We start from the raw sequence: 25,656 nt of genomic DNA, 5'->3' as shown, positions 1-25,656 counted from the left end.
TAAAGTTTTATCTTTTAATTTTTTTCTTAGATACTCATTCAGATTTCCCTGATGGTGAACAAATAGACTCTGAAAGTCTGCACTTCAGTACTGATGAAAACCATGGAAGGTAATTGCTAGACCCAAGAAAACTGAGTTACAAGCTACCTTGACCATGAAGTTTGGTGTAGTGGGTGCTCAAAATCGTCATCAGTCAGATAATCAGATTTAATCTCATTTTTCATCATCTCTACCTAAAATAGTAATTCAGAAACTGTTAGAAAGTAGCACAATTCTATTTAAGACAGCAGTACATGGGGAAAAATTAACTGTGTAGAGTTAACGTAATGAAATAACAGTGTAGTCCTCGATTAATTTAGCAAATTAATACATTAACAAAAGGCAATTTGTCTCCTGTAACAGAAAGCCAGTTTCGTGCCAAAAAAAATATACCTACAGGCAGTGCAATCACTCAGTAACTTGTTCATCGGTGCTTTTCTCTTTTTGACTAGATACCCAGTTGTATTTAAATGGCCATTTTTTGTATTTTGGGTTTTAATCACAGTTTATAGTTTCATGAGAGCCTGTAGATTCTTGAGCAAAAAAAATTCCTTGGGAGTAGATTCTGTGTTATAGACACTTTATGTGAACAGCTGAAGCAACACTAGCCTGCATCTCCTCTTTGGAGTATGTTGACAGATTAAGTTTGGTTTTTTTTTCACTTGTTTCAAGCACAGGCACACTGCTCAGTGGCACATAATCTCACTGTTGTGTGACTTTTGCAAATTAATTTAAAATGAATTAAGTTAATGGGATTGGTTCTGTTCCTGGTCATGTTAGGTCATGTTAGTTTTTTTCTGCATCTTACTGTCCAACTATAATGAAACAAATACTTTAAAACTCTTCTTTCTTTTCACCAGTTGGCCATTGGTTCAGTATCAGTACAGTTAGAGATTCATGCATATTGCACAGTAGCTTACATAAGTGAAACTGTAATAGAATGTTTTCTTTCATGGTCATAATTATCTCAAACCCAAAATGATTGCCAGACTTTCCATTGTGCTCCTGCATTTGTGTTTGAGCTGCTATACATGTGTGAAAATTACACTGAAAGTTGGCCAAGAGACTATTGAAAACACATGAGTGACTGTGTACATGGAGGAGATACCTTATCAGCTTATAGTTTGCTTAATGAGTATTGTTCACTTTTCCATGTCTAATGTCTTTGTAAATGCTGTGACTCATAGTTTACTTTTTTCAAAATAGTTTGCACTTTTTGTTAATAAAATTAACTTGAGAAAATGTGCCTCTGCGGTTTATTAAAAATGGGACCAGAAACCCAATTTTCTATTCCTGTTGCTTATGGCTGTTTAGCAATGTAAGACAAGATCATTTTGTGAAGAGGGATGATGGGCAGCTTCTGTTCTAGTCATTTCATAATTATAACCTACAAGACCGAAAGATTGCTTCATAGATGGTGGCTTCAGTAACAGAGGCCTTTGAAAATAGAATTCTTTTTTTTTTTTTTTTTTTTTAATTTTTGGAGGTACTAGGGTTTGAACTTGGGGCCTCATAGTTGCTATGCAGGTGCTCTTTACCAGTTGATCCACTTCACCAGCCCTTTTTCAAAGTGTTTGTTTTTTTTTTTTGAGATTGGGTCTCTCTCTTTTCTGGGCTGGCTTCAAACTGCAGTCTTTCTGGTCTCTGCCTCCAGAGTAGCTGGGATTATATGTGTAAGCTGCTGGCACCTGGCCTGCAAAGTAGAATTATTACCTTAGTTCTTAGCCATCTTACATACCAAGTCTATGTGCAGGATTTTTTAGGTTTGGGATTTTTTTTTTTGTGGTGGTGGTGGGGGAGCTTGCTGGATATTGAGCCCAGGGCCTTGTACATGCTAGGCAAGTTCTCTACCCATGAGCTACATTCCCAGCTATACCCAATTTTTGTTTTGTTTTTTTGTTTGGTGGTACCGGGTTTTAAAATGCAGGCTTCATGGGTGCTAGGCAAGTGCTATACTGCTTGAGCCATTCCTCCAGCCCTTTGTTTTTGCTGTGGTTATTTTGGACATGGGTCTTGCTTTTTGCTCAGGTCAGCCTGGACTACAGTCCTCTATTTTATGCTTCCCACTCTGGGTGGAATGACAGAAGTGTTCCACCATGCCCAACTATTGGTCAAGGTGAGATCTTGCCAGTTTATTGCCCTGGTTGGGCTCCAACCATGATCCTCCCGATCTCAGCCTCCCAAGTAGCTAGGGTTACAGTCGTAAGCCACCAGCACCCAGCATGTACCCAGTTTTTTAGTGATGCCAAGAACACTTGATGTTTTCCCGCTTGCTTGATGCCTTGACTATGCGAGATCATAAGCAGCAGTGAGAGACGGCAGGGGCTTGGTAGAAGAATCACTTGCCCTACTCTCTGCTTGTCCTGCCTTTCACTTTGTACACACTAATAGTACCTTTTTTTAACCTCTTTTCCTCTTGCTAAAGGACATAGCTTCTATTACTCTTTTTGATGTACCTTGCTTCAGTGTATAGTATTTTTATCTCAGGTTAACTCCTACAATTTTTTCCTTAATAGGGTTTTTCCTTAGTCCTGAAGATGTAGTAGTAGTAACACTGTATCATTCATGAGTCGTTTCTGGATAGGGGTGCCACATGGGTCATGGAGTCCTTCGGTAGGATGGATGAGTTGTGTCCTGTCCCCATTTTGCAGAAGAACCTGAGGTTTAGGGGGGAGTTGTGTGATTCTCTAAAAGTTCCACACAGTGCCTTTTTATCACACTGATCCAAACCCAAAGTTCCCATATCTCATAATTAAAAACCTAAAAACTTTGTCCCTTTTTTTTTTATTTCAAGATAATTTTAAGTTTGCAAGAGTTGGAAAAACTGAGTACTGATAAACCCTTTGCCCAGCTTTTCCTTTTGTTAATGCTTTCATGACCATAGAACGATGATCAAAATGAAGAAATTAATCTTGGTTAAAATATTGTTAACTACAGAATTTGTTCAGGTTTTACCAGTTATTTTGCTAACATACCTTTTCTGTTGTGAGATCATGTATTTCATTCATGACCTTGGTGGGGTTTTTTTTGTTTTATTTGTTTTTTATAGTACTGGGGCTTAAACTCATGGTGTCACACTTGGTAGACGGGCACTCTACCATTTGAGCCATTCTGCCAGCCTCATAACCTTGGTATTTTTGAAGAGGAACAGTTTGTTAATATAATACTCTTCTGGTTAGGTTAGTGTAATGGCTTATTTACTTTTCCTGATTGTGGTAGTACTGAGGATTAAACTCAGGGCTTCACACGTACTCAACGACTTTAGCGACAGCCCCTAGTCCTTTTGCTTTTTAAATTTTTCAGATAGATTCTAACACTTTTATCCAGACCTGCCCTAGACCTCAATCCTCCTACCTCTGTCTACTGCATAGCAGGGATTACAGATGTGCACCATCACATCTGACCTCTATTACTTTCTTCAATTAAATTGAGGTTGTGCTTTATCTAGTAGGCATCTGCAGAGATCATTGCTCTCAGTGCCCTTGATTGAGGCAGTGTCTACCAGGATTTCCTAATATAAATTTATGGTTTTCCCTTCATTAGTACTAAATGCTTGGTACAAATACTTTGAAACTGTGCATAAACTTCTGCTAGCTCCTGCCCACTTGTTTTAGCACCCACTTTTGGATCTGGCCCAAGGCAATTATTAGTGTATTGTGCTTTTTTTTTTGGTAGTACTGGGGTTTGAACTCAGGACTTTGTGCTTGCTGGAGCTCTACTGCTTGACTCATGGTGCCAGCCCTTTTGACTTTGTTTTTGAGATAGGGTCTCAGTTTATGCCCTGACAAGTCTGAACTGCGATACTCCTGTTTATGCTTCCTGTGGTAGCTAGGTTGAAAGGCACATGCCACTGTGCCCAGACATCAGTTGAGATGAGGTCTTGTGAGCTTTTTGCTCAGGTTGGCCTTGAACCATGATATTCCTGATCTCTACTTCCTGAGAAGCTAGGATTACAGGTGTGAGCCGTTGTCTGCAGCTGTTACTGCAGTGTTTTAGTGGTAGTAGTTTATAGTTCCCTAATTCTTTTTTTTTTTTTTTCCCCACAGTTTTGGGTTTTGCCACTTGGTGGGCAGGGGCTCTACCACTTAAGCCATGATCCTAGCTCCTCTCTATTTATTAGAATTCTGTGAGGAAAAGTCCCTTCCCCATTTATTTTTTATTCAGCTTATAGTGTGGGCTAATAGATATTTAGTTTATTCTTTGAATTATGATCCAGTGCTTTTATTATTTTGTAGCTCAGCTAGTTCCATTGGAAACTCTTTCAGGTTGGGTCTGGGTTTGATATACTCCATTTTCATTCACTTGTTTTCTAAACTTTTTTTTTTTTAACTGATGCCAAAGGATGCTCCCGGCTTACCTTGTATTTTCCCTGCCCCAGCATGGAATCAGCCATTTGTTGAGGAATGATGGCTGCTTTCATTGGGAAGTAGTATTTTGAAGCAACCATGTACATGCCGCTGTGCTTGTCACTGGAGTGTCATTGCATCCAGTCCCTGTCAGTGAACAGGAAACGTGTGTGCGCTTAGGCAGCAGTAAGGTAACACATGCATATGTATTTCTGGATCTGTGTGTGGAAAGCTTTTTTTTTGTTCCCCCTAAGAGAATAACTGGGTCTATATTGATACCTTCAATATAAGTCCAATCCCACTGGGCTCATTCTAGCCCTCCCTCCTATTTATAATGTCTTAACAGTGCAAAGCCTGGCTCTCCTTAGCTACAGTAGATTTACTTCTTCAACACACAAACCAAGTAGCTTCAGAAATTTTATCCTGTATACCCTTGTGAGAAAATACTTTTCACCCAGATTACTGCTTGTGTATAGCTTGGTCATTTTTTGTTTTGTTTTTCTCTCTCTTTCCCCCTCCCCACTCCCATCCCCCAGCATGAGGTTTCTATATGTTGCCCAGGCTAGACTCAAACTCCCAGGCTAGACTCAAACTCCCAGGCTATAGGTACATGCCACTGTGCCCAACTAGTGTGCTGTCTTTTCATCTTTGGCCTTTGAACATCATATCAAAGAATACCTTTTTGAAGTTAGATTCAAAACTACCTTAGTTCCTTTCTTTCTTGTCCTCTTCACCATGATTGTGTGATTCATTTGTAATACAGTTAGATTCATCACAGTCTGCATTCTGTCCTCCTACACACATCCTGGTTGATTTTTTAATTTACATACATTAAAATTCAGTCTTTTGGCATACAGTGTGTGGGTTTTGACAAATGTCATGTTTCCAACACCACAATACTACACAGAGCATTTCAGTCATCCTAAAAATCCCCTTGTGCTGGCCCTTGTACATAAACATCTCCCCCCAATGACCTGGCTAGCTCTGACTTGTTCTTCGTCCTTTTAGTTTTTCCTGTTCAATACATTTTTGTTGTTCATTTGGTACTGGGGACTGAACTCAGGGCCTCATCCTTCTTAGTTAAGTTCTCTACCACTTGAGCCATGCCCTCAAGTTTTCCCTTTTCATTCACTGAAGTGCAATTGGGCTTCATCCATCTTGTGTGAATCAGTACTTCATTTTTTTTTTTATTGCTAAGTTGTAATTCACGTATTCGTTGATCCTGTGAAGGATATTGGGTTTTTTCTGGTTTAGGATGTTTATGAACTTTGCAAACATTTGTGTACAGATTTTTTTTTTTTTTGAGACAGCGTCTTACTATGTAGCCCAGGCTCCCTTGAACTCTCAATCTTCTGCCTCCACCTCCCTAATTCTGGGAGTAAGGACATGCACCACCTCCCCAGGTGTATACAGAGTTTAAGTCAGGATAAGTTTTCATTCTCTGAAGTATTATATGCCTATGAGTCGGATTGTCAAGTGTATAACATAGAATGGGCTGGCTTTTGTCCCTATTTCCTGGGAAGTAGCCCCTAATTCCTTGGAATTTCCCAAGTGATAGGAAATATTTATATTCAGCTCTGTTACTGTGTACTGATGATTCACTCTGGGCTGGCCACACCACAATGGCCAACCATGTGATGAAGAATAAGCCTCTCAGCCATGTGATATTGGCCATTTGATAAAATTCCATGAAAAACTCTGGCCCCTGAAGCTTGAGGGCGCTCTGATAAGGGAGCATTCTGTCCTTCTGTGTCATTGTGCTAGGAGGAGGGTAACATGGCCGAGGATATGGAACTTCCACATTTGGGACTCTCAGAGACCTTGCTCTAGGTGTCTCTCCCTTTGGGTGGTTCAAATTTGTATCCTTTTATATAATAAAACTAATCATAAGTAAAGTGCTTTCCTGAGTTCTGCACATTATGCTAGCAAATTATCATATGTGAAATGGGAACCCCCAAACTTGTAGCCAATTGTTCAAAAGTTAGGGTGACCTGGGGAACCCTGAGGTTGAAGCTGGTGTCTGAAATGCAGGCAGTCTTGTGGAAGACTTTACACTAAACCTGTGAAGTTTGGTCTAACTCCAGACAGTTGGTGTCAGAACTCACTGTACCAAGTCATGTAAGTACACTTTTAGTTTTGTAAGAAACCGGTAACCTCCACAACAGGCCCTACCATTTTGCATTTCCTTAAACAACATATTAGAGTGCCAGTTGTACTCCACAAACACTTGGAGTTGTTTGTGGTTGTTTTTAGTCATTCTAACAGCTATATGGTGGCATTTGTTTTGCTGATATTTGCATCTGTATTCATGAATCTGTAATTTGCATATTCTGTCTTCATCTGATTTGGTATCCATAGAGTAATGCTGATCTTATGAGTTTGCTTTCTTCTGGAAAAGAATGTGTACAGTTGGTATTATTTTATTTATTTATTTATTTATTTATTTATTTATTTTGCAGTACTGGGGCTTGAACTAAGGGCTTTCACCTTGAGTCACTCCCCCAGCCATTTTTCTGAAGATGTTTTTGAGATAGGGTCTCATGAACTATTTGCCCAGGCTGGCTTATGATCACGATCTTCCTGATCACCACCTCCTGATTAGCTAGGATTTCGGGCATGAGCCACTGGCACCCAGCTTATTTTTTCTTTAATTGGGAATTTACCAGTGTAACCATGTGGGAGGAAGTTTCTTTTTCTTAGGTGTGGTGATTTTTAGTATTTAGCTTTCTTGGTGTTCTCTGGTCCTCTTGGGTCTGTAGTTTGGTAAAAACTCTCAGCCATTATTTCTTCAAGTACTTCTTCTGCCCCATTATCTGTCTCTTCTAGGATTCCAATTATGTATGTGTTACTAATGTTCTCACAGCTTGTCCTGTGTGGGTTTGATTTTTGTCTTTCCTTCACTTTCTTTGGGTAGGGGGAGGAAGCTTTCTTTTCTTAGAAAGATCTTGCTGTGTAGCCCAGACTGGCCTCGAACTCACAATCCTCTTGCCTCTACCTCTGGAGTGCTGAGATTATAGGCATGAACCACCATGCTCAGCTCCTGTGTTCTATGGTATTTCATTCCATATTTTCTGTTTACTCATCTTCAAGTTTCCTGGTCTTCCCCCTCAATACTGTAGATTCTACTGATTAGTGTGGCTTGCTGGCAGAGTCCTTGTCTAATGTGTTCTAGACATACTAGACATATTGCTGGGTTCAATCCCTAGCAACAGCAGAAGAAAACTCAGTTCCAAAATCTATTATACCTGAGTCTGGTTCTGATGACTGCTTGATCTCTTCAGAGTATGGTTTTTTTGCTTTTTCATATGCCTCTGTATATTTTGTTAAAAGTGATACATCTCAAGTAGAACAGTAGATACGGGAACAGGTACTTGTACCTGAAAATGAGGGGTTTTTTTTTCTGCTGCTAAGACCTTTATTACAGAGATTGAATTAATTTAATTAGGAACTGTGCTTGGTTCAAGGCTTGCTCTTGCTATCATTAACCTCAGTGATTTCTTAAGTTCCTATAGTAAGACATATTACTGATTGGCATTGGATTGCCAGAACAGTGTCTTCTTTGACCCTGAGCCTGTAGCTTCTCTTTGTGCTATGCCTTGGAGAGAGACTGGGTTTTTTTGTTTTGTTTTGAAGTGCTGGGGATTAAACCTAGGACCTCACACATGTCGGGCAAGCGCTCTGCCAGAGTTGCACCACAGCCATTCTCTATTATTTTCTTGCTCTGTTATCCTCCCAGAAGTATCCTGTTATTTAAACCGTGACTGAGGCTGGCATTCCTGAACGAAGCTGCAGTGTTCAGCACTGTCTTAGGTGGAAGGAGGTGAGACTTCTTACTTTACTCACCCCTTCCTCAGCTGCAGTGACTAGTCACTGTTCCCTAAGGATAGCAGTATTTGTGGCCTTTCCCCCACCTCCACCCCTTCATAGAACATTTCTGTTCTATAGAGGATGAGAAATGCTCTCGGGAATTTCTGGGCCATCCCACAAGGCTGCTGTACACCCCTCTTGCGTCTGCATCATAGCTGACATCTCTCTTAGGGTTCTGTCCAGTCTTTCTGGGAGTACCTGGTGGAGTCTGTAAACAAGAAGCCTGCATGAAAGTGTGGACTCCTCCAATTTCCATAGGCCCAGGACTGCCAGCCCATTTCCTGCCTTCACCATTCACCACTATAGTTACTCTTCCAACGTCTGCGTACAGCTTCCTACTCCAGGTGAACTAGTGGTGGTGTCTCCTGTCCCCCTTAGGAATTGACCCTCTCCCAACTCCAGGACACCCATTAGTCTTCAACCTCAGCTTTCTAATGGGTTCAAAAAGGGGCTGGCAGAGGGCTTCAAGTGTAGAGCGAGTCTAGCAAGTGTAAGGCCCACCCCAGTACCACCAAAAAAAAAGGTTCAAAGAAGTCCTAATTGGTAACTGGCTCTTTTTTATTGTTAAGAATGGAAGTGCTCTCCTTCTAGCTCTGCATCTCAAGCTAGAAGTTGAAAGTACTGCTTTTTAATATGTAAATTACAGTTTGCTGAATTAAAGACCAATTTATGGATTTGGGGTTTTTGTTTTTTCTTTTGAGACAGGTTCTTACTATGTAGCTAGGCTGGACTGGTAGAATCCTTGTCTAGTATGTACTAGATCCTAGGTTAGACCTCTAGCAACAGCAGAAAAAAAGTATCAGTTCCAAAGTCTGTTGTATCTTGAGGTGCCTCTTCCTCCTAAGTGCTGGGATTATAGATATGTGACACTACACCCACCTCGATAATGTAATTTTAAAACCATAGTTTAGAAAGTAATCAGCCATTTAAAAATTTTTGCTCAAATTGTTTACTTTTAAATTATAAAGGTAATTATAGAAAGTTTTGAAACTAGAGCTGGGTACAGTGTTTCATACCTGTAATCCCAGCTACTTGAGAGGCTAAAGCAGGAGGATTCACAAGGTCAAAGCCAGACTGTGGAATATAATAGGACCTGTCCCAAATAAAAGTCAGGAAAATAGAAAATTCCCAAGTTATTTTCCTCTTTATCATATTCATTTTAGTCTTTATATGATATTTTTAGATTTCCCCTCATTCTACCTCTAGTTCCCCCACACCAACCACTAAGTGTGTGGCTTCACAGTCTGAATTTATAGAAACTTTAAAATTCTGCCTATGGAAGCTTAAGAGCAAATGTAACATCAGCCACTCTATAGTTTGTGATATAAATTGAATGGGCTGCTCTGTTTCTAAATTACTTTTTCTTGTTGACACATTTATGGGAGTCCTTCCATTACTGCTCTGCAGAGCTCTGCCAGCCAGAATCCTGGCCCGAGTCCTGCAAAGCAGTTAGTATCTCCTGATGTGAATTTGGGAAAGACTGCCCCGTGGGCCTGTTTCTTGTTTGGTTCCATGTGACCTAGTGAGTCTGTAACAACTCTCCTGGGCTTCATTGCCTGCCCTTTATGTTCAAGCTACCATACTGCTCAGTACAAATGCAGGGACTTTTTCATCTTTAATTTACACCAGTTACTCATTTGGAAAGTGATTTCCCTCAATGTGTAGCATCCTGATAGTTTTTCACTGTGTGTGTGTGTGTGTGTGTGTGTGTGTGTGTGTGTGTCTGGGGGTACGTTGGGTTTTGAACTTGGGGCTTGCTAGATAGGTGCACTTGAACCACACCTCCAACCCTATTTCCCTTGTTCTAAAGCAGGATCAGAAAAATCAGAACCTGTGTTCTTTGTGCACCACGAGAGCGGGGCACATCTTCTCTGAAGGCTCCATGACTGGGGTGGCATTCTACAATTAAGCATAAGAGGAATGCTAAACTCAACAGACCACTGTTATTACTGAGTAATACTTAAACAGTTTTGGGTCTCAGAAAAGAACCTAATTTGTTTGAAGTATAAATGAGAAAGGTTCTTTCATAAACTTAACTCCAAGCAAAAGTAGGTTTCCTAAAGCTCAGTAGAAATGTTCTTTACTTAACTGCAGTTAAGATAACAGGTGGTGGGCTGGAGGTGTAGCCCAGTGGTAGAGAAGGTGCTAGCTCATGCAGAGCCCTGGATTCCATCCCCAACACCACTTCACTCCTCCCCACAACCCCAAAAAAGGCAAGTGGCAACCTTTCAAATAATCCAGTCTTCTGGTGCTGGGAATCAAGCCCAGGGTTTCACACATGCTAATGCTAGCAAGTGCTCTACTGCTAAGCTACAATCCCAGCTCTAAACAGTCATTTCTGATTATTTGTTAACTTTGGTAAGTGTCTAATTAGTTTCAAGTGATGTTAATATACCTAGTGGTTCACTTACATCTTGCCACAAGTAGCTGCTTCAGAAAGAAATGTTCCTCTTAAATTAAGTAATATCAGATTTTAGGATTTTTTAAAATGTTAATAACCAAAGTGTTCCTTTCATTTACTGCTTTAGCAAACACCCTCAAATATATCATCCTTTCAGATTTTTTTTCTGTATATAAAGTCATGCTAAGGACTGAATGATTTTGTAGAATTAGGATTGTTCTAACTATGTGAAATTAAAAAGTCTTCATGGTGAGGAAAAAGGGAAGATAACAATGCAGTATATTAACTAGGTTTACTTGTTTTTCAGTTTAAGTCCACTCTTTTAGATGCAGGTATTTTTGCTTAACTGGCTTCACTTCTGTCCCTCACATTGTCCTTTCTGTCTCCTATTACTCTCTTGACAGCAGTTCCCCAGAAAAGACTTTAAATGATAACGCTCTTGATTATTTCTTTCCTTTTGGAACTAAAGGGGAAAGGAATTGAAAGGGAGAAATGACTGGTTGGGTGCAGAATTCTAAGAATGAAGTCGTTCATTGGGAGATTTGAGCAGTCACCACTGAGCTTTTCTATTTTAGGATATTGACTCCTCTTATTGCCTTTGTCTTTCCCCAGTTAAAACCAGTGGGGAGAACTTGTATAAAATGAAACTGCTATCTTCTGGGTCTTCTAGGGGGAAGTAGTGGTTATATTAGTACTTAGCAATTTTTCTTTAAAAAGAAAAATGCTCAGGCCTTAAGAAAACTACCATCTTAAGATTTTTTTTTTCCAATTCTGAGGAAATCTGCCTAAATTTAATCACTGAAGAATTCAGCCTTCCTTTAAGAAAAAGACAAATGACTAGTGGTTTTCAGTTGCTGGGTTTTATTAAGATATTGGCAAAATTTCAACATACTCCTTACCTGAATAAACAGTTAATAAATAAAAGATGAAGGGTCACTACATTACAACTCAACTCAAAAGTGATCAGTAGAGCAGGTTTGTAAGATTTACTTGGTAAGAAACGACTCACTTCACTCACTTCACTCCATAGAGAATTCATTGCAAAGAAACGCCATGAGTAAGAGAAAGCCTCTTTCACCAAGGAGCACCTAGAGAGATTGCAGTGATGCATTTGGATTACCTAATACATCAAAGTTAATTAAAGTATTTCTTTTTCAAAAGCAACTGCTGTGTCAGTCTGGAATTCCCTATCCTATTTCATATTTTCTAATTAGTACAAATAAGTAATCTTTGAAATAGATAAAATGTGACAGGAAGTAACAATTACTTTTTCAGTACAGTACCATTTGTCTGGAAGATAGTTGTGTTCTAATACTGGAAGTACCATTTTGTTTCGAAAATGACATTTAATCTTTTCATAGGTCAGAACACAAGAGTGGGTATTTGTCTTTAAAACATCACATGGTTTCAAAGGTGAAAAACATGTTTTCTTTTGCTAATTTATAATCCAGGTGTAAAAAAAAAAAACTGTAGTATTCCCTTTATAGCTTTGCTTAGGTAAAAATGCTGAGTGAACAAATAAAGTTTAAAAATAATTTAGATCATTTTCTTACAAAACCTCAGCAAGCCTCTGATGGGAAAGGAAGTTCTTGAACTACAGCAGTTTTATCTGTAAATACTGAATTATTTCATGCATCATTTTCATCTGCCCATTGGATGTCTGCATGTCCTGCTGGCACAGTGTTCTAACAATGGAGTGTGGTTGTCATGAAAATGCAGTGTTGATACCACTGTAAGTGTGGTCAGGATCATCCTCAGGTGTTGACACTGACATTGTTGACATTGTCCTTGGAAAAGGTGAAAACTTTCAAGGAGCCTCCTACTTAAATTTAATGCAACTGGAACTGGAACTTTAATTGTGTTACTTCAAGGACAATGGATGGCACTTCTAGGTAAAGAAAGGGTATATACATGTGTTCCTACCTGAACTCTGTAGTACAGACCTACATGGGACTTAATAACCCCATTATTTGGTACTGTAATGTTGTCTAAATTCAGATACCCCTCAAAAATACACATCTTGAAAGTGAAAAAGGAAACCTTTAAATTAAGGATTGACTCCCTTTGAAACTCACAGTGAATGTACAAGGAGTAATGTCAGTTGGTTTCCCTATCCAATACTACACATTCTTGGTTATATTTGTTTTACTATTTCCTATTCTAACAAAACTTGTTTAGGTAGCAGGCAAACAAATTGATGCAGACCATGTTAAATTGAAAAAAGGGATACTGGATACTGCCACTCGATTGAGTGTAGAACTTTCACCACCACTAAATTACACAATGATTAAAAATATAAAACACATAGTTCACATACTATACCTCAGCATTTACAGTTAATATATTATATACTTTTATATCTGTCTACTATTTTTACAGTCACCAGATACACCATCATTAAATAGAAGTTACAGAAATGTGTAGATACCAGTAGTTAGAGGGTAACTTATTGCTTACGTTAGCAAGCAGCAAATAAGGGCACAGGATTTGAAGTGAAGGGAACTACTTTCTATTACCAGTGGCATTAGGATATAACACTGCATTTCACAAAGCACTGCTTTTTATCTAGCTTATAGAACCAAGAGCAGCATATATCAGACCAATAGCCACTACTTTAATATGTATCATAGAATTTTAAAGGACTTACCTTACAAATGGTACCTAACTACCCTATAAATATGCATGTGTGAACAAATGAATAGTTGTTACTTTTTACAATATTGGTTTATCACCTTGACGACACTAGAACTACTTTTCTCTATTTTCTAGAGAGCTAATAGTAAGAGAAATGGAGTTAACACTGCTATGTTGTCAGACCCACAAAATCCAGGCCTTTAAAAATGGGTCTGTGTTTGTCCAAACTTCATCCACCCATTTATTCCCCACTGAAAAAAACCTATTACTTGTAACTTCTTTCCTTTCACCGTTATTCTGATCAAAAACGTTACTGATAAGACAACCACAGAAAATTTAAGAAATATATATTTTTTTTACTTAAGCATTTTGGGCTACAATGTATACCAATATTCTGCTGCCTGTTTTCTTGTTTCCTTAGATAATTTGATTTGAAACTGACACTGCATCTGATGGGTTGTCAACAAGACCTAGGCTTCAGAAAATGGCAAATATGAGTGAGGTCCATATATGGGGCAGAACGTCAGAATGATGAAAAATTCTAATACTATATAGTTGGAGCCATGCTTACTCATTCCTTTCAACCATGTGTCACAAGACTTGAGGAAAGAATAAATGACTTCAAAGTCAAGAGAAAATAAATACTGAAAATCTCTTACATTCAAATTTTAAAAAAATAAAATCTGTAGATTACCAATCAGATCATTGCTAAAGTGAGGCTTTTTTTTTAAAGTTACTTGATACAGCTGTCCTGGTATCCATAATAGGCTATGAATTACCCATCTATGTCTTTAAAATGTGGGGATTTTAGTCGTCTTTCATGGGTCTAGAGAACATAAATTGTATTAGCATGTAAAAACATGATTAGGCAATGGGCATTTCTCAGCAAGAGCAGCCAGTGCCTCCAAGCATGAGTGACTGACATCTCCAGCGGGCTATTCCTGAATATTAACATGGCTGGCCCAGGAGTGACTGGGGGGAGGATGTGGAGGGGACATGGAAACATTCATGATTCTCAGAGAATCAGAGGCTGCTTTACTGAATGAAACTGATAGTTTATTTGCTAACTGAAGATATGCCTCTGGCTTAAAACTGCAGAAAACAAATATTTTTTAAATTTCAAGTATAACTAAAACATTGAAATGAGAAGCAGGTAATCCATCTCTGCAGTCTGAGGTCACATGGAGGAGGACTGTGGCTGGTCTTCCAATTGGGACTAAAAAGACCTGGCTCTTAGTAATCTGCATTCTCCTTTGTACTTGACCTCTGGGTTCACCTTAGGCAGTATTCTCATCCTCCTTCATACCAATTACTGCATTCCCTTATGGAAATCAATTTTAGATAAGCTAAAACTAAGACTTTTGTCCTTTAAAACCACTTTTTATGTTAGAGTAGTATATGCCTTTGCTGTCTAAACTTTAAAAAAAAAGTAGAAAACAAATGTTACGTTCTTTTTAAATGGCATTTTGATCCTTGTGTATTTGTACCCGTCATCATCTCTAGTCAACCAGTTTTATTCTTGAGATGAAGGTACAGTGAAAAACACATTAGCATCACAGATTAAAACCAGCTGACAGTGGTTCGTCTAAAATTATAGATAACAAAAATTCCACCAAAAGCACCATAACAGGTTATGAAACTCCCAAATAACTATAGCCCTAGGAAATACTTTTAATTCAAAAAATGTTTATAGTTAAGTTTTTTATGTTATACGGGAAAAAATCAGTAATTTTTTGACTCCTCACAAGTCTGAGACTATGATACTTTTACATTAGTTTTCTACTTTCATCATTACCAGTTAAAACCTTCATGGCTTTAGTCTTTTACCTGCCTAAACAAAGGGTGGGGAAAGATCCTTCAAAGTCCCCAGGATCTTGAGGGACAGTTCCCAATTAAATTTAATTCTGCATTAAGTTTCCCATAGACAGATTAGGCACAGCAGACCGGGTTTCAACTGAGTTACAATATCAACTCTATATATCCTGACTGAAATAACTTCTACTAGTGACGTGAAGGGATGGTGGAAAGAGGGTTGTATGTAGGTGTAGAGACACATCACAGGGACCAGTTGTATAATTTTGCTAGTGAATCTGCCAATACTTTTTTTAGATTGAAAACACTATATTTTGAGTTTCCTAGAGATCTATTTACACTTAAGAATTCAGCATCCATGGATTCATAATGAAGCACATGTGCTTTAGAAATGTCTACCTTATTTCTACTCTGCTAGTGGTGATTTTAATTGAGGGGGAGCTAGCTAGCCTACTTTAAAGAAAAAGTATTATATTTTATAGCTCCAGGGAATATCTGGATATGGAGTATCATTATTCTTTCTCGCCTTTGTTGTATTTTCACTGTACCAGCTATTTTCCCTCCATGGTACAGAACTTCTTAATATCCTGTTTCTCTTCCCACTTCGAGTAAGTGAGGACAGACTAATGCCTATTTTGTGGGAAGGCTCTCGAACAGATAGAAATGGATAGAATTTTGGATTAAACCTGAGCCCTTGCTGCCTCTTGGAGTAGTGGTGGTGTAAATGATACAGTTTAGAAACTCTTTTTCCCAGGAATTTAAACTGTTCATTTTCTAACCCAGAAGAGAGAGGAGACAAGCTCTCCATTCTGTGTATCTGCTGCACTGTTGAACCCAAATTAAAAGTAGCCAGAAGCTCTCCTGCACCACTCTGTTCAGACAGTGATGATTGAAATGATCTTTCCTCCATTATTACCTCATTAATAAGATTTGCTTTCTTTGGTACACCAGGACCAAACATCTCAACTGGTAGCAAAAACTGGGCTCTGTGAGGTTTCCTTGCTTCTATTTGTGTGAGATCTAGGTAGCCTGGGTCTTCCAGCACGTTGATTTGAGACCCTGGGCTCAGGCTAGTTCTATCAGTAAATGAATCCACACGCCCATCGTAGCCTAAATCGGCTGGGGCTGAGCACTGATGCTGAGGCCAAGGGCGTTTGCATTCTCCATGATTCTCCTTATCATCCCCACCATCTTCTTGCCCTCCTTGAAAAGAGTTCTCTGTCCAATCTGATTCCTCACTAACATTTACAGCTTTGTTCATGTCCCTCAGGAATACCACAATAACAGTGATGTTATCACTTGACCCAGCATCACGAGCTGATGCCACTAATTTGTGGGCAACCATGCTGCTGTCTCCATTATTCTCTTTCAAGTGGTCAGACACAACTTTCACTGCCTCATCAGGGTTCACGGTATCATAGAAGCCATCACAGGCCAGAATGAGGTAGTCTTCAGTCCCATCCAAAACAGTAGAGGCAGAATCTGCATCCCCACAGATATATGGCTTATGTTCAGCATCTCCTGTGGGAATTAGAAAGTAGGGACATCAGAAGGCAGACTTTGGTTTACCTGCATACTTAGAGTGTTTATGGCCAATGACATGATTGATTGTAATTTAATGGAAAGAATTATAAAATAATTTTAGATAAAGCACTTGAATTCTGTGTTAGATGCTGTTTATGACTTAATCCCAGTTAAACAATTGCCAGTCACAAGACTTAATTTCTTACCTAATTAATACTCTGAGCCTTGTGTGTCTGGCTATGGTTTAGGCTTTGCTGACTATGAAAACAAATAATGTCAAGTCTAAATGTGTTTCTGAACTGAAAAATACAGTCCTACATAGGAAAACTTTGATTCAGTAGAGCTTTCTCTTACTGGTTGTTAGGTTTGATTTTTAATTGCAACTTGAGAACAAGTCCACATTGGAAAAAAATAAAAACAAAGTTACGACCATCCTCATCAAATCATTTTTGTTCTATCCTTATTTAGAAATCAATAAATGGCTTCGTGCTGCAAGCACAGAGGAAGGCTTGAGTTACAAGGGATTTTAAAAATCAAGTGTGACTCCCTCAAATCGAGAAAATGCATGCTTATCCAAAGAGAGCTAGCATGCAGTTTTCTTGACTCCTAGTCCACTGGGATTTCTACTTTTTAATGCTGCTTTAACTTCTGGAGAACAAACAAAATATGCAACCATTTGTCTCTTGTCTTCAGAAGTTACTGTGCTCTTGCTTTCTTCATATGTCTCTGATTTTCCACCTGTCTGAAATATTCACACACACACACCCTGAACTATTGTGAGAACCCCCAAGGCCCTCCTAGGCCTTTGTTTCTTTTCTTGCTGAGTTCATTTACTCACAGAATGACATTTGAGCTAGGCCTTGAAGAATAATCTATCAGCAAGCAGAGAAAGTTCCTTGCTTAAAGGAACAGCTTAAGCAAAGACACAGAGGCAACTGTTAGGGAGCAATGTGTTAAGAGAGAGACTGGAGACATTGCCACTAAGCTAGGTTTGTATCACTGCTGAGATAATTTATCATTTACAATGCCCTTGGAACCTTCAGATCTAGAACACTACCAGATCCATGTGTTTACATTCATTGTTTTCCTTTAGGTACTTGGAGAGAGCCTAGCTGGTGTCCTTAACCACTAAGCTACACATAAAATAATGCCATGTAACTTAATGGCTGTGGACACCAGTTCTGGTGTCAAGACTGCCTAGTTCCAAAAATCCTAGCTCTTACATTTGTTACCTATACAACTCATTATTGTCCTTTCCTTTATATTAAAATGAAGACAAGTTACTGTTTCTGCTATTACAGGTTCTCTCTTGCCAAAGAAATACATTCTTTCCAACATGTCACATCCCTACTTAACCCTCAAATGGGTTCAGAAATTTCAAAGGAACCCTGTGTATAACTCTACTGTAACCAGTTAGGGCAGCCTGTTGTATGACTGGATGCCAGAATAATTTACAGGGGTAGTATATCTGTAAGTGAGATGAGAGGGTTTTTAGACCCTACAAATGCTCAGTTTCGCTGCTTCTATTCTCATTCTATGCATACCTATGATCTTCTACATTATTTTATTCATTTTTTTGGTGGCATGGAGGTTTGAAATCAGGGCTTCATGCTTGCAAAGCATTTGCTCTACCACTTGAGTTTCAAATCAGATTCATTTTGCTCTGGTTATTTTTGAGATGGGGGTCTCACAGACTATTTGCCCAGGCTGGCCCCAAACAGCAATCCTCCAGATCTCAGCCTCCCCAAGTAGCTAGGATTATAGGTGGTAGCCACTGATGCCTGATTTCCATTCATTATTATACTAGTCAAAACCATCTTCCTCAGGCATGATTTTGATTTCACCAACTTCACTTCTTTACTATAATGCCTCCCAGTAGACTGTTGGAGCTAATTAAAATGTCCAAACACAGTATTCAGTATTTTCTACCAATCCGCTTCATTTTCTGTACTCTACCTGAATGAATTACCATCATCATCATTTTCTGAATTCCACCTCTAAAAATAAATGTGATCTGAGTCATACTGCTCTGCAAAAGTCTTGTTTTAGTGCTACAATTAAAAGACTACTGCAACTGTTAGTTGCAGAACATACAAAGATTTGCACAGAGAAAATGCTGCCAAAATTCTGGCTTTTCACCTGCTCTACTGTTGGGTGTCAAATTCATGACATTTCACCCCCAAATTTGGTAGGAGGGCCTGAATATCTGTTTCATGGTAGAAATGGCAGCATCCTTTTGTCTTTAACCTCCTTTCTCCATATGCTAGGAAACATGCCATGCCTCTGTCAATGTTGGCTCATAAATCTGAAGGGCTAATGGGAAAAGCTTTTCATTTTCAAAGCTTTACATATCACTTATTTTCTGAGTGGAACCCTGCTTTCTTGTCCCCTATTTTGTTCACGAGCTTTCCAAATCTTCTTCACATTCCTCATCTCCCTAATCAAATTAAGCTACTAGATTTTGGTAGATCCTAAAAATAAAAACTTAACAAAAGCAATTGTTTGCCAAATCAAATTTTTTTCAAACTACCACAGTATTCCTCTTTCCCTTTCACCATCAAACCACCCAGTAAACTAAGCTACACTTGTTTCTTTTTGTTACTGCCTGCTTTTTCTCACCTGATTGTTTTCTGTAACTTGATTAGCAGTCTTTTACACCTACGAATTTAAAACATTTCTCTCAAATATCATGAATTATTTCCTATTTTTAACATTCTGTGATCTTTTACTTTTTTTGTGTGACACTGGGGTTTGAAGTATGGACTTAATGCTTGCTAGTCAGGCACTGTACCATCCCTAAAATATTTTTTATTTAATTTATTGGTGTAATTGGCGTCACTCTAACAGCCTGAAAAATACTTATTTTTTAAAAATTTATTGGTGGAACCGGGGTTTGAACTCAGGGTTTCATGCTTTCAAAGCAGGAACTCTACCACTTGAGCCATGCCTCCAAACTTATTTATTTTTTGGGTCTGGGGTTTGAACCCAGGTGTTCATGCTTGCTAGACAGGCTCTCTAAGGCTTGACCCATGCCTCCAACCCTCCATGACTTTCCACTTGACTTTGTCGATTACTCACTGCTCAGAGCCTCCTTTCTTTAGCATCTGTAATACCCCTCTTCTGTCTCTCTGATCCCTTCTCGATTTTTCTTTATTCGCTGCTGTGCTGTTAAGAATGTGCCAGGCCTGGTTGTAAGTATGATGCATGTGCTACACCACTGAATACAAAAATGTATTTTTGAACTAGGTGCTGTTACTATTCTAACTTCACAAAGGAACAAACAGAAGTAAAATTTAAAAGGACCACAGCCTATACTGTGGCAGAGCCAAGATATAAACCCAGAGAGTTAAACATTATGTTATTTAACATAACATCCTGGCATCTTCATATAACATGTATTTCCTGGGCAGTGTCATCCATGTCTATAGTCAACTACTTACATTAACATTTCAGTTTGCTAATATCATTATAAAATAAGTTACCACATCTCTATCTCCAACCTAGAACTCTCAGCTAAGCTCCAGATCTGTATTTCCAACTGTACAAATTTTCTTCCAAGATATCCCAGCAGTACCTCGAATATAAAATACATCCAAACTGAACTCATTATCTGCCCTTCCCACCCCCAAAACCGCTGCTTCTTTATTATAAATGCTTATCATCTTCCCAGTCATAAGTCAGAAATCTGGAAGTTAGCTTTCCTCTTCCCTACAGCCTGTCATTCTGTTTTATCAATTTACATCCTCCTTATCCCTTTTAGGCTGTCCTCATCTTTATAACAAACTGTACTGTCAGCCTCCTGAAAGATCTTTCATCTAGGCCTTTCCTACTCTAGTATGTCTTTTATATTGTAACTACAAAATACCTTTATAAATACAAAACTGATGATATAGCCCCTCTGCTTAGTCACCTGGTAAAATCTAGGCTACTTAGTGTTAAATATAAAGCCCTTCACACTTCTAATCTCCTTTCACTACTATCCTCTGCTGTAGCTTCCTGTACTTGCTATTTCTAAAATACTCCATGCCCTTTCAAATATTTTTACTCCTCTATACCTGGGATTTCCTAAACACAATCCTCCATACTGAACTCTAAAGTCACTTCTTGTGTGATGTTTACTTTACTCTCTCTTACACTGTCACTTAGTCAAGGACATTCTTCCCCTGCTTTAGTTTCACCTTGTGTTCTACTTTTAGAATCAAGAAAAGGCTATCCTCCAGTAAGTGGGTTCATAGCAAGCATCAAAGATAACCTCCTCAGTTTCTGACAAAGACAGGTAAGATCACAAGGTCTTTAGAGTTGTCAAAAATAATTCTATATAGGAGTGTACTTTAGAAATTTTCTTTTTGGTCTTGTTCCAGAGTTCATAATAACTCCCTCATTGTAAAGTAAAACTAACTGAGATTTTTCAAGAGGTATTTGTAGACTCTTTTTCTCATTCACTCTTCTGCTCATATTTGGGCCACTTCACAGCTTGCCAGCACCTTCCCAAAGAGAGGGAAGGTGAAATTAAACCAGTCCTTTCAGATTTTTTTACTCTCCTAGAATTTTTTTGGTAATGATAAACTAAATTTGGTAATTAGATGTATACTCTTCCCATGCTAACCTGATGTTCAGTTAACTTCATTACTTGAGAGAGGCAGAGATTAAGGATTGCAGAATATATATGCATGTATGTATATATCACCCATGTAACCATATTGACATACTGGTTTTAAAAACAGGGAAGTGAAGCTAAACCATAAAGCCTAAAATAATTAACCCAGGGCCCAAAGTAAGACAAAGAGGGAAACAGCTTGATTCTTTGCACTTACACCTGCATCTTGTCCAGTCAGCTATTGCAGTTCCACTGACTTTCATCTTTTCTGGGGGGGCGGGGGTGTTTCTGGGGATTGAATCCAGGTGCCCATCCTAGGCAAGTATTCTACCACTTGAGCTATACACCAGCCCTTTATGTTTTTAACTTTGATTTTGAGGCAGACTACTCTTGAACTTGAGAGCCTCCTGCCTCGCCTCCCAAGTAGCTGGGATTATAGGTGGTTGCCATCACACCCTGATCTTTAAAAACCAGGTTAGGGCTGAGTATGTGGCTCAATTGTAGAGCCCTTGCCTAGCATGTGCAAGGCCCAGAGTTCAAGCCCCAGCACAGCAAATAAAAAGAAACCCAGGATTATCTGACAAATTACTATATTCCATATTTGGGAAATAATTTTCATATAAAAAGTACAGAATATTTTTGTATGAATTCTATTATTTATGTCATTTTAAAATTCATTGGAAAATGTGAAGGTATAAATTAAATAAATATGAGTAAAATATGGGGAAAGCCTTCCAAAAAAATACTGGTTTTAAGCTAAATATCCAAAATGGAATGAAATGAGGATCACTGCTTTTAAGCAGATTTGTACATTAACAGTTAAAGGCTTCTATTAAACTAAAGGCTAGAAAATAGTAAATTCTACATTTCTTGATGTAGTTCCCTTGTGTAATGGAATTTAAGCGTAAAAACAGAGGTATAATTTAATCAAATAATTTTTAAAAGGCATCTAATTGTTATTTTAAACAACAACAAGCATTCTGATATATAAATGATCATCTCAGGCTCCCTCATATCAAATTTAAGACAACAGAGAAACAAAATTAATGTTTTTCCTACCTATAGCTCTGGAGACTGATAGACTTCCATTTACTCTCCAGGCACCAAACCAGACTACACAACCTCCAAGGGCCTCAATTCGCTGCTTTTCATCCTAAATAGCATTGCAATAAAAAGAAGCAAATAACTGATTCAGGATTTATTTATCTACTATAATAGTAACAACAGATATAATATCCTTTGGCTTCCATAAAAGTTCTCTGTATTTCTCTTTTGGGAGGTGGGCAGAGTTGCTGAGATTAATGGCAATAATTATAATAGTTAAATGAGTCCTAAGTAAGAGCTAGGAAACTGCCATGTGCTCTAAATAGAACAAACCATACATACCTCTCTGTCTGGTTTGTGTGGTTTCATTAGTTCAACAGCTTGGCCCTTTCTCACAAGCATAACCTGGGAATCGCCCACCCAAGCCACATGTAGCATGTTGCCTCTGATAAAAGTCACCACTCCTGTGGTCCCACATCTTAAGCTCTGAAAAGAGTTTAAATAAGACTACAGTCAATGAAAATAAGTAGACAACAAATTCTCATTGACAAGCAATTTATTAATAAAAACTTTTCATTTGGGGAGATAGGCTATTAATAATGCAATTTCACAAAAATATAGCAAGTCATGTTTTTCAAAGCAGGTATGTACTTTGGTTTACACATAAACACAATCCACCTGATCTGTGCTATGCAAGATAGGGATGATTGTTTAATTTCATTTTAAATACTAGATTTTAAAAACTGGTGGCTTGATGGGCACTGGTGACTCATAACTGTAATTCTAGCTACTCAGGAGGCAGAGATCAGGAAGATTGTGGTTTGAAGCCAACCCAGGCATAATAGTTCTTAAGACCATATCTTAAAAAAACCCTTCACAGAAAACGGCTGGTGGAGTGGCTCAAAGTGTAGGCCCTGAGTACTGAAAAAAACAAAACAACAATAACAAAACAGGTGGATTGTGACTTGTTCAAGGCAGGTAACATTAATACACAAAACAACTGAAATTCTTTTTTCCTCCCAGTCCAGTGCTAAATTCACTATATAAATCCCTTTTTTAGAATAAAGACGTCCATATTCTTGTCAGTTTCATTACCAGTGAGGTAACCTAGCTGTACAAAGTAATAAATAAGGTGTTTGCTTGTTACACACAAAAATGCTCCTAATTTCCAGATACTAAGATAAGGAGCCAAGAGACAGCATGCATTCCCTAAAGTACTAAGATACTTATATCTTTTTTTTTTTTTTATACCTTCCCTACAGCAGTTTTAAGAAACTTTGCTTTTGGAAAACTGGCATAATAAAGAACTAACAACCTGGAATTTCACAGCAGTAGCTAAGACTGTATTTAAAGCTTTTGATCCTACTATACTAAAATGACATCTCCATTTGACATAAGTCATCAGCAAATAAGCATGACTTTCTGTTACTAAGGACCTGACCTAAATTAGAACCAATGCATCAGGGGTGGTAAAGGGCTTCTTATATCCAATGAGAAAAACTTCTCCCTTTTCCTATATAGGGAAAGTTTATTATAAATCCTCACCCACTGATAAAATGTATTCCCGCACAGAATGTTCAAAAACTCAACCCTCTGGAACACATGATAAAGATACTTTAGTGCATATGCCCTGGAGAGAACAGGAGGCACGGCTGCTTCACAACAAGAATAGCTACTTTTTTCCCAGCAGTTAACAGCGCACGGAAGCACAAGAAGGAGAAAAGTAACTACTGAGACAAACCTAAATTATTAAAGAGAGCTATTAGCAGAACTGAGAGACTTATGACCATTGGGGAAAAAAAATAAGGTAAATGTGTCAAGAAAAAAATAATTTTGAGGAGAGGGGGAAAGGAATAGACTAAGGATGAAAAAGACAATGTGATTCTGTTTCTTGTTGGTGATTACAGATTACAGATCACCTATGGAGCCAGGTCTGTCCTCAGTCACAATGCTGGCATACAAGAGACTGGGAAGGTCAGAAATCAGAGTTGTATTTTATTTTCCACCCCCATCTCTATGTGTGCACTCTAGTGGTTACTGTTATTTGATTTTCATATTAATCCAAATTTGGGGGTTGGGGGTAAAGATACAGAGTACTTCTCTTGCTTAATAACTAGTTCTGAATTAGCCTTCCATTAATTCCAAGATCTACTATTGCTTTGTAGCATAGCTTTATATTTTTCTTAGGGCCTTGTGCTTGCTAGGCAAGTGCTGTACAACTTGAGCCACGCCTCCAGCCGCTGTAACATAACTGGGACATTAAAGAAATAGACTAAATGATTACCCTGATTGCTCCAAGTCAATTTTTAGTATGTGTAATTTTTTTTTTCTTGGGGGTACTGGGGGCTTGAACTCAGGGCCTCATACTTACTAGGTAAGTACTCTACCACTTGAGCCACTTGGCCAGCTCCGAGTCAATTTTTAAGTTAATGTTTAAGCTGTGTAGCAGGAGTGTTATTTTCTGTATCTAATTCTGTAATTTAAAAAATTATTTCTATTGGCCCCCAGTTAAAAATCCAACATAGAGTAATACAGTTAATTATGTGCCAGTGTCCAGAATTATAATTAGATTAAATTAAGTTTTTTTAACTTTTAAATCTTAATATAGAGCCCCTGAATTTCATTAGGAGAAAAACCTTAGGTCTGATTAGCCTTAGCAATATAGGACGTGAGCTCTGGCTTTTCTTCCTGTTAAGAAAAAATCAGTTCAAGGATCATCTAAGGGCTTACCCTCTCCAATAAAATTTTCTCTTGAGATACACAGCAAAATATTTCCTACCCATTTAGAACCAAATGTATGGAAGTAATCCCAGTTTCTGTTTCTTTTTTAAAATCATTGTTCACCATATCCAGATCTTGTTAGCAAGAGTACTTAGAGAAATTGGTCCTGGTATGAAACTGACAGGCAATGGAGAATAAAAGATAAAACTTAAGTGCCAAGCCAGATGCTGGTGGCTTACACCTATAATCCTAGCTACTCAGGAGGCAGAGATCAGGAGGATCAGGGATTAAAACTGACCTGGGGAAATAGTACATGAGACCCTATCTCAAAAAACACCCAACCCTAAAAAGGGCTGGTGGAATGGTTCAAGTGGTAGAGTTCCTATCTACCAAGCATGAGGCCCTGATTTCAAACCCCAGTAAAGCCTCCCCCACCCCCGCCAAAATAAAATCATCTGCCACATAAGTTTGGGCCAGAAGTGATGGCTTACAGCAGTTTTCCCAGGTACTTAGGAGGTACAGGTAGGAGGGTTGCCATCCAGGGCCAACACAGGCAAAACTATGAAACCCTATCTGAAAAACAAATTAGAGTCAAAGTGGAGTGAGAAGGGAGGGGCATGGCTCAAGTGGCTTCACACTTGCCCCCAATATAGCCAAAAAATATATATAAT

At 38.5% G+C, this 25,656-nt stretch overlaps 2 protein-coding genes across 7 annotated transcripts in view; one reads left to right on the top strand and one right to left on the bottom strand.

Annotated features, from left to right (window-relative positions):
• The window catches only part of Trim37 (tripartite motif containing 37), a 204,267-nt gene that overhangs the window by 108,315 nt on the left and 70,296 nt on the right, over positions 1-25,656 (top strand). For 4 of the 6 annotated variants that reach the window (XM_074046205.1, XM_074046204.1, XM_074046206.1 and 1 more), the window contains exon 24: positions 31-109. In XM_074046205.1, the coding sequence (XP_073902306.1) occupies positions 31-109 (79 nt within the window). Of the gene's footprint in view, positions 1-30; positions 12,158-13,708; positions 25,440-25,656 lie in introns of those variants that run through there. The other 2 variants (XM_074046202.1, XM_074046208.1) reach the window with 2 other exon arrangements.
• Positions 11,498-25,656, bottom strand: part of Ppm1e (protein phosphatase, Mg2+/Mn2+ dependent 1E) — a 128,228-nt gene continuing 114,069 nt past the window's right edge. Inside the window, exons 5-7 of the mRNA XM_074046209.1 lie at positions 22,607-22,750; positions 22,280-22,373; positions 11,498-16,620 (exon numbers count right to left, since the gene is read on the bottom strand). Of these exons, the coding sequence (XP_073902310.1) occupies positions 15,569-16,620; positions 22,280-22,373; positions 22,607-22,750 (1,290 nt within the window). The 3' untranslated portion in view covers positions 11,498-15,568. The remainder of the gene's footprint in view (positions 16,621-22,279; positions 22,374-22,606; positions 22,751-25,656) is intronic.

This window comes from Castor canadensis, chromosome 11 (assembly GCF_047511655.1).
Source record: "Castor canadensis chromosome 11, mCasCan1.hap1v2, whole genome shotgun sequence".
In the NCBI taxonomy this organism is placed as follows: domain Eukaryota; kingdom Metazoa; phylum Chordata; class Mammalia; order Rodentia; family Castoridae; genus Castor; species Castor canadensis.
Note: the sequence above shows the minus strand (reverse complement) of the source record. Positions and strands in the feature narration are given on the sequence as shown.